The sequence below is a fragment of the Balaenoptera acutorostrata genome, chromosome 12, assembly GCF_949987535.1.
Source record: "Balaenoptera acutorostrata chromosome 12, mBalAcu1.1, whole genome shotgun sequence".
Taxonomy (NCBI): domain Eukaryota; kingdom Metazoa; phylum Chordata; class Mammalia; order Artiodactyla; family Balaenopteridae; genus Balaenoptera; species Balaenoptera acutorostrata.
The window spans coordinates 40,979,322-40,988,584 of record NC_080075.1 but is presented as its reverse complement, the minus strand read 5'-3'; the positions used below and the strand labels follow the sequence as shown (position 1 = coordinate 40,988,584).

General features: G+C 41.8%; 1 protein-coding gene across 1 annotated transcript; it reads left to right on the top strand.

Annotated features, from left to right (window-relative positions):
• The first annotated feature begins 1,431 nt into the window (after positions 1-1,431).
• B3GNT2 (UDP-GlcNAc:betaGal beta-1,3-N-acetylglucosaminyltransferase 2) lies at positions 1,432-3,932 on the top strand. The gene has a single exon (XM_007189712.2). The coding sequence runs from the start codon at positions 1,432-1,434 to the stop codon at positions 2,623-2,625; it is 1,194 nt and encodes a 397-aa protein (XP_007189774.1). The 3' UTR covers positions 2,626-3,932.
• The last annotated feature ends 5,331 nt before the right edge of the window (positions 3,933-9,263 follow it).

Below are 9,263 nucleotides of genomic sequence, written 5' to 3'. Positions count from 1 at the left end.
GCGGCATGTGGGATCCTCCCAGACCAGGGCTCGAACCCGTGCCCCCTGCATTATCAGGCAGACTCTCAACCACTGTGCCACCAGGGAAGCCCCTGGGGTTGTCTTTTAATGTCAAGCTTATCTAACTGGTTGTTCTTGGGCCATCTGTCTCACCAGTGTTAGAACTCTGCAGTTACAACCCCAGCAAACCATCTCATTACTCTTTCTTTGTTCTGTTGCCCACAGCCTGAAATCTATTCTTGGCCTTTGATATTTCACTAAAATGTCATTTTCATTTCTCTTTTTCTTCTTGCTATAAACAGCAGGGATCTTAAGAATACAGTTTGAGTTTTGACAAATGTATACACCCATGAAACCCCATCCAGATCAAGACATACGCAGTATATTTCTATACCCAAGAAGGCCCCTCCTGACTCTCTCCATTCAAAACCCCTGCCCCTATCACTCTCAGATTTCTAGGGCCTAGATTAATTTTGCCTTCTTGAACCTAATGTAAATGGAGTTTGAGGTCTGTCTCTCCCTCACTACACTGTTGTTGCTTGTAGCAGTAGTTTTCCTCTTTATTGCTAAGGGTTGTTCCAGTGTATGAATATAGCACAGTTTCATAATCCATTCTTCTGTTGATGACATTTTGGTTGGTCTCAGTTGTGGGTGATTTGGATGAAGCTGGTGTGAAGCTGGTTTCATCTCTCTGAACACTCAGTGTGGTTAGTGTCTCCTCCACCTCCTAACCCTGCAGCCCTGGGCAAGTGTCTTAATCTTTCTGCCTTGGTTTCCTCATCTGTAAAATGGAAGGTCAGGAAACAATTCAAGGTTGTGGCCACCATTTAAAAAAAAATAGAGTAAAATAGGGGATCAGAGTGAATGACATGGAACTGCACATGTTGCAACTCACATAAATACAGTTATGTGTGTGTGCAGGTATGTACATAATAACAAATATAAACTGTATTTGTTTTTATGAATTGTGAGCACATCCGTGTGCAGCACACTGATTTGTATATGTCCTTGTGTAAGCAAGGAAGTTGAAGCACCTGTGAATTATCTAGTTAATTCGTATCTTTGCCCTCTGGTGTCCAAAACAGCCACAGTGTTAAGGGTCATTTATACACAGCTCGCTATAGGCCAGCCACTGTTTTAAAAGCTTACATATAAAGGCATATAGCTCTCACAACCGTCCTATGAAGTGGGTTATTATCCCCATTTTATAGATGGAGAAGCTGAGACATTGGTTATACAACTTGCCCAAGGTCACAGAGCTTGAAATAGGATGATAGGGCCATGATTTGAACCCAGGCAGTGCAAGTCTAGAATCTGTGCTCTAAACCTCTATTCCGGGGGACATAAAAGAGGCAAGTGACATGTGAGCAAATGCAATTAATAATAATCTAATCAATACAATGCTTCTCTCTTTTATTTCAGATATGAGAAATGAGTGTTGGACGTCGAAGAATAAAGTTGTTGGGAATCCTGATGATGGTAAATGTCTTCATTTATTTGATTGTGGAAGTCTCCAAAAGCAGTAGCCAAGAAAAAAATGGAAAAGGGGAAGTAATAATACCCAAAGAAAAGTTCTGGAAGATATCTGACCCTCCCAAGGCATATTGGAACAGGGAACAAGAAAAGCTGAACAGGAAGTACAATCCCATTTTGAACATGTTAGCCAACCAGACAGGGGAAGCATACGGATTTTCCAACATAAGCCATCTGAATTATTGTGAACCTGACCTGAGGGTCACGTCAGTAGTTTCAGGTTTCGACAGTTTGCCAGACAGATTTAAAGACTTTCTGTTGTATTTGAGATGTCGAAATTATTCACTGCTTATAGATCAACCCGATAAGTGTGCAAAGAAGCCCTTCTTATTGCTGGCGATTAAGTCCCTTACTTCACATTTCGACAGAAGGCAAGCGATTCGGGAATCTTGGGGGAAAGAAACCAACGTGGGGAACCAAACAGTGGTGCGAGTCTTCTTACTGGGCCAGACCTCCCCAGAGGACAACCATCCTGACCTTTCAGATATGCTGAAATTTGAGAGTGAGAAACACCAAGACATTCTTATGTGGAACTACAGAGACACCTTCTTTAACTTATCTCTGAAAGAAGTACTCTTTCTCAGGTGGGTGAGCACTTCCTGCCCAAATGCTGAGTTCGTGTTCAAGGGCGATGATGATGTTTTTGTGAACACCCATCACATCCTGAATCACTTGAATAGCTTATCCAAGAACAAAGCCAAAGATTTGTTTATAGGTGATGTGATTCACAATGCTGGACCTCATCGGGATAAGAAACTCAAGTACTACATCCCGGAAGTTGTTTACACGGGCGTCTACCCGCCTTATGCAGGGGGAGGTGGATTCCTGTACTCCGGCCACCTGGCCCTGAGGCTGTACAATGTAACTGACCAGGTCCTTCTCTACCCCATCGATGACGTTTATACTGGAATGTGCCTTCAGAAACTTGGCCTCGTTCCAGAGAAACACAAAGGCTTCAGGACATTTGATATAGAAGAGAAAAACAGGAATAACATTTGTTCCTATGTAGGTTTGATGTTGGTACATAGTAGAAAACCTCAAGAGATGATTGATATTTGGTCTCGGTTGCAAAATGCTCATTTAAGTTGCTAAATTATGTACAGAACTAAATTTTGCATAGAAAGATGTATCTCGAATAGTTCCCATGTTGTGTTCTCTCACATTAGAGATAATTTCTATGTAAAACCATCAAAACTGCCTTTATGAGTAGTATCCATATGAGGGCCTCTAAACCTTTCAATGTAGTACTTTCTGAAGAGGGAAAGCAGAAGATCCTAATTTTTATGTAGGATATGACAGGACGAATCGTTCTGACCCTTCCTGCTGGCTAGTGGTCATTATTTTCTAACTTGTCCCCCTTGTCATCTGAAATCATGTTTCTGGAATCTGATCGTGTTAAGTTATTTTTGTTTTGCCCTCATATGATGGTAATCCTATTTCCCATTATAATGAGTGAATTATCTGCAATTTAGGTATTCATAAACCTATTGGCTACAAAGACACTTATATATGATTCAGTGCTTTTTGTGAAATGGAATTACATTTATTTTCATGAAATTTGGATGAATTTTTTAAATAGTCTGGAAAAATTAACTTCTGTTGAAATTTCCTGCCACCCCAACATTTCCTTGGGTTAATCTAATCAATCAGTTTTGCAAAATGGGAATCACCCTGTGACATTCATCCAGTTTATCTTGTTATGTCTTCTGGTCATAATAAGGAGAAAGCTTAACTATCTTGTATTTGGTTTGCTGGGTGGTGTCGTCATAGTTCTCTCTTTTTTAGTATTTGAAAATAATGAGTATGATTCCATAATCTTCAAACTGAAGATTGAATTGACCCTGGTAACCATATTGTGTTTATGATTTTTCATTGTGGACCAGGAAAGCATGTGTAACTTTTGAACTTTAAGTGAAAAGATTGAAGTTGCAGACCTTTTTATCAGTGGTTTGTCAGTTTAAAACTGCAGAATTCTATTCTTGCCACATGATTACGTGTTGCTTATACAAAATTATTATCCTGAGTAGTGACTGCTTTCCTGTCTCAGTGTAGAAGTGCCTGTGTTTTTATTTATTGTTCAGATCAAATACCAAAACATTTTCTTAAATATATTTTGTGTAATATTTTATTTGTATACGGTGTTGTTGATGAATTATTTAACTAGAGCATGGTATTTTAAGTAGTAAGTATAACATATGTTAAATAAAGTTAATTGTTATTTTTGAATTAAAAATTTTGGCGGGGGGGATATGAACTAGAATTCTGCCAAACTGTTGCTTATATATACTGTCTTGTAACATGCTTTCTTGAGACATTTTTGTGTTATAGATATGAAGATTCTTACCAGATGTGATACTGGGGACTGTAAGAAGATGGAAATAAAGTTACCATATTTTTAATTGTCACGTGTAATGTGTAATCTATAATCTCTGTTTCCAGCATTTAATTACATTTTCCCCAAAGAGGCCATTTCTTCCCCCCAGAAACTATTACAGTAATATTGAACTATACCTTTTCATCTGTCTTTGTATTTAAAATTCTTAAAAGCGCTTTCCCATGTAGAGTCTGTAGAGAGGAGTATGAATACTTATTTATGCTTCCACTTTCAGTGAGTATAAAGGATTTAACTCTTTATACTCACTGAAAATGGAGTGAGTGGAATGGAGCAGCGTCTTAAAGATTGTATCATCCTAAGCCGTGTCCATTTTGGGGTTTGTATCCATGGTGATGAAACAGAGAGCATCTTTGACCGCTCAAGTTTCTTTCCTAGACTTTTGTTGAGAAGAAACTGCTAACGCTCAATTAAAGACAAGTAGGCATTGGATGAAACTCAAAAAACAGAAGGATTAGTGTTGTGAGAACATGTAGCACACTGTCCTCTCCTAGTGGGAATGTTGAGGCCATACGTGTGAGCGAGTATGAGGGCACAGATACTCGATGTGGGTTTGAAGATTTGTAAGCTTGGTCCTTCTGAAGGGTTCACGTGCCTGCATCTGACCTCTCTCCTCCAGTGGTTGTGAGTAGAGGGTGGTGGCCACGTCACCACATCAGGTTTAGAGAAGAGTAATGAAGCTCTCAGAGCATTCATAGGCAACTGGTTCACAAATTGCTTGTGTCCGTGTAACTTGACCATGTGTCCTTAAGTAATAGATTTCTCCTCTGAGGAAGATTTAATTTTTTTCTTGTAGGGAGTCTCCTTCACTGAGATTTCAAGTCTACGGAGAAAGAAGAGATGTAGCAGGTTTTGAAACATGTTTGGAGGACCACGGAGGGCCTTTGGTGAGCCTCCTCTTGACATGTGCCATTATTCGAACATCATTCCTTGGTGCTGACAATGTCTGGTGGGTGAGATGCTCTCCGGCTCTTCTTTATTTGACAGAAGCTCTCATGCAGTTGTTACCTGAGCCCACAACACTGGTCATCGACCTCATGGGATGACCCTTTTCAGCAAAGGGATACTAGATGTTACAGCTTTCCACATGCTTGGGCTCAGTGTTGGTACTGACTGATCCCATGCAAGCGCTCTTGGTGTCCATGAGCTGGATTCTCACCTGAGCTTCCATCTCTTGGATGTAAGCATCACAGCCTAATTCATTCTTAGAGAACTGTTCAATAACTGAGGCCTCAGTGGAAACTGCTTTTTGGACCTTTTTTCATGGTTACTCCCAAGTCATGTTGTTTTTGAGTTTGAGGGTTTTTGAGTTTGAGGGTCAAAAAGGCTAAATGAGCATTGCCAGAGTTTGGACTTTTCATAAACCCAACCACACCTTAAGAGGAAAAGGATGAAAGAGACCAGAATGGCATATTTCCATCCCTGACCCTGGTTTCCTTTCTTGAGTTGGTTGAGAGAGAGTGGAAAAGAAGGGCAGGAAGTTTGAGTCTCACTTGAAGTTGAATCCAGAATTAAAGGCACCCAAAGTGTGACCACCTCCTACTTTTCTACTCCTGATTGGTATGGTCTGGAAGTCTGATGTTCTGGGTTTTCTTGTTTCCCTTAGATGCAGGAAGGGAGAATGCATTTATGAAGGTAAAGGATGGCTTATTTTCACTTCCAGGAAAGCTGAAATGAAAGAAGCCTTTACTTGGGCCAAAAGTTAACTTTTCTGTGATTTGCGTTAAGAAAAATGTCAGATGAAGTAAAAATTCTTGTTTAGAACAGGAAAGTAAATACTTCATGTGCTAGGCTGTCTAGGTTATAGGATAAATTAGTTTTTCCTTTATGTTAATTCTATATTAGTTTTATTTTTTAAATGCTAGGGTCATCTGCCAAGTAATTTTGAAACTGAGCTTTACCTAATTAGGGTTAACAATCTGAAAAATTAAAATATTTATCATAATTTCTTTAGGTCTCAATACACTTGAAAGTTTTTTTCCCCCTTAATATCTTTTTTATTTTATAAATGTATTTATTTTTGGCTACGTTGGGTCTTCATTGCTGTGCGTGGGCTTTCTCTGGTTGCGGCGAGCGGGGGCTGCTCTTCTTCACTGCGGTGTGTGGGCTTCTCATTGCGGTGGCTTCTCTTGTTGCGGAGCACAGGCTCTAGGCGCGCGGGATCCGTAGTTGCGGCTCGCGGGATCTAGAGCACAGGCTCAGTAGTTGTGGCACACGGGCTTAGTTGCTCCATGGCATGTGGGATCTTCCCGGACCAGGGCTCGAACCTGTGTCCACTGCATTGACAGGCGGATTCTTAACCACTGCGCCAGCAGGGAAGCCAGCCCTTAATATATTGAAAGGTAGAGGCCAAGAATGAGGCACTTTTGTCTTTAAGGAGGCCCTAAAATCTTGTTTGTTCACATCACATATGAAATTCCATATTTATTAATTGTAAGATTCAGTACTTTTTATATACCACTAAAAAGCCCAATATGATTTGTATCAATTGTACGATATGCCTCAATTGCGGGGGTGTTAAAAAATGAAATATTACATCTTAGAATAATTGAAGTACTGCATTAGTGTGTGTATATGTGTATGTGGGTGTGTGTATATATATGTGTGTGTGTGTGTGTGTGTATATGCCCTTAAATTGAAAGATGAAGCTTCATTTAGGTTTATTTGAAAGATGGAGCCCTGTTTAGGTTTATTTCCTGCTTCTCTCACTTTAATCTGTGTTTAGGAATTTTCACCCAAGCAACCATAGTAGTGGCTTCTGAGCTTTGGCAGTTGTTTTCTTCCTGTCTGTTGTGCATTGTGAAAGGGAATGTATTGATTGCGCTGAAGCAGCAGAAGTAGAGTTTTTAATTTGATTGTAATCCAAGGGCTTATTTCGAAGTCAGGGGCCAGGCGGTTGAACAATGGTGCTTGCAGCTTCCCGACAGCTGCCCTGTATCAGGGAAATGCTCTTTCATCCTACGCAAGCAGTAAGCCGGCCACATGAAGAACTTGCATCCTCAGTGTCAGCATGGGCTCACTCATTGCTCTGGAATCCTACCATCCTGTATACAGCCCATCGCTAGCCTGTCTTCAACTAACACTCTTCCAGCTCATCATCCAAGCCCTTCCCCAAATTGGCTTTCCTAACCATTCTATTGAAAGGCCATCAGTAACTCTGATCCTGGTACCAACTTCAACCACCTCTTCTTTTAAAATAATTATATCAAAATGAAAAAATATTATCCTACCCTTGGTTGGGGTTCTTCCAGAAAAAAGAGGAGGATTCCAGCTCAAGTTAGTGTTTTGGGAAGTGCAGGTGCGTGGTCCATGGTGAAGTGATGTTGGGAAGGCAGACAGCCAATAGAAGTGTGTGTTAAGCCAACGGGCACCATGGAACTGGAGCTCAGCCCCTGGGACATCTCTGAAGAACAGTCCAGAAAACTTGTGTCAGAAGGATCCCTCCTCCAGCCTGGGGTGGTGGGTGGTGGGGGGCTGGGCTATTTTTTGTAACAGTTCTATTGGACATTCAAGTGTGCTATGATTTTGAGTAGATTAGGGTTGTGCTGTAACTATCACTACAGTCCATAACAGAAACAATTTAGTTTTCAGTCATAGCTGTTCTATTACTTAGCCCTTTACAGAAATTATTTATTTTGGCTATGTCTTTTACTTTTTAAAAAAATTACGTGGGACTGAGTGAACTGATGAGGATGAGTATAATTTTTGTGACTTTCTGTTTGAATTAAAAAAAAAAAATCCCACAAGGACTCAGAGGCAAAGAATATACAAATCAATTTTCACTGCAAAGTAAAGGAGCTGTTACAGTGGAGGATTACTGGACTGAATGTCAATATTATCACATAATATGAGTGTGTTTCATGTTTGGTAATTGCAATCATTGCTGCTTTTGTTGTGGTCATCCATGTACAATGCTTGGTGTCAGGCTATTTATCTCTTGTAAAAATAAAATACAGTGTGTGTGTGTGAAAAAAAAAAAAATTTCGAAAGGAATATCTTGTTCTCTGAATACTCCTCTTTCCATAGCCGCCTGTTCTTTATGGATGCAATGACTTCCTATAAGAAAATAAATTAGACTTTTATTTTGATAATCCATGGATTTTCTAAGGGCTTGGTTATGAAGAGAACATTAAGCGATTATTTGCCATTTTTGTGAATGAAAGATTGAACTGACTTGTATAAGTTCCTGAGAAGGATTTCTTTTTCAGGGCTATTCACCCAAAAGTCCACTTCCCTGCATTTGGAGTGAGGGTTTGTATGCGTGTGTGTCTTGGTTTAGGCTGATGTCCTTTCAGGGACTGAGCAGGTGGGGAACAGGTAGATTTGACCCCAGAAGCTGGAGCTGCCTTTCCTCTTTTTGCTCTGGGCTTGTTTGGGGTGTTCTGCTTAGCTTCTCCCAACCCACATACTGCATCTCTCTGCTCAGTTTAGGGAACATCTCCTAGCATGTAAGCATCTGAGCTCTTGCTCACCCAACTTGTGTAGGTATGTGTGTGCACGTGCGTGCGTGTGTGTGTGTGTGTGTGTTCGGTGAGGGGCAGTGCTGGTCCAGATGGTGTGCAGCCAGGCCCTCAGTCAAATCACCCCCATTGCCTCCTCGAACCTGGGAACTTCTGTGGGGCTCCCATGGGAAGGCCGGCCGCGTATCCCCTGCAGCCTTTTCTCGTTCATGTTCTGGACTGTGCTTTCCTTCTGGTTTGTCCTTTGATAAAATTCCGTGTGTTTTCCATCTTTCCGAGAGGAAATCTTTCTGTTGCTGGTACCGTGTTCGTTGCCAGCGCTGCCTTGGGTTTCTTCATTTTTGTCTCCCTTATTGTCATTTCAAGGTGATTTTAGTAGTGGGAGGAGGCCAGCACTTGTGACCGCGCTCTGTTCTGAACTGGGGTCCCCAGGCTGTCCCTCCTGGTCCCTGACCTCTGCGGCGTTTCACTCCGTGCTCTCCTGCCTGCCCTGTATGACAGGCACTCCTTGTCCATCTGCGCCGCTGCAGAATCCTGTGCTCCTTAATCCTGTCGGCTCCCTGGTCCTGAGCTGCCCACGCTGCTCCCACAGCCTCCTGCCTGGCCTCTCCCTTAGGGTCCTCCTGCTGCGCCGCTCCCCAGTGTTCCCACCACTGAACCCCACTCTTCAGTCTACCTCCAGTGAAGAAACCAATGGGAAACCTTCCAAGTTCATTTCTCACCCACCTCTCCTCCTCTGCCACCCTCCTGCCCTTCACTCAGTTCCTCCTCTGCAGAACCTGCCTACCTGGCTTCTCCCTGTAGGGACAGATCTGCCTTGAAGCCCAGCACACTCTCGGGGTCACACTTGTCTACTTTATAGACTTAGGGTCACAGTC

Coding starts and splice junctions, on each gene's coding strand:
- B3GNT2 (XM_007189712.2), top strand. CDS start 1,432: ATGAGTGTTGGACGTCGAAGAATAAAGTTGTTGGGAATCCTGATGATG.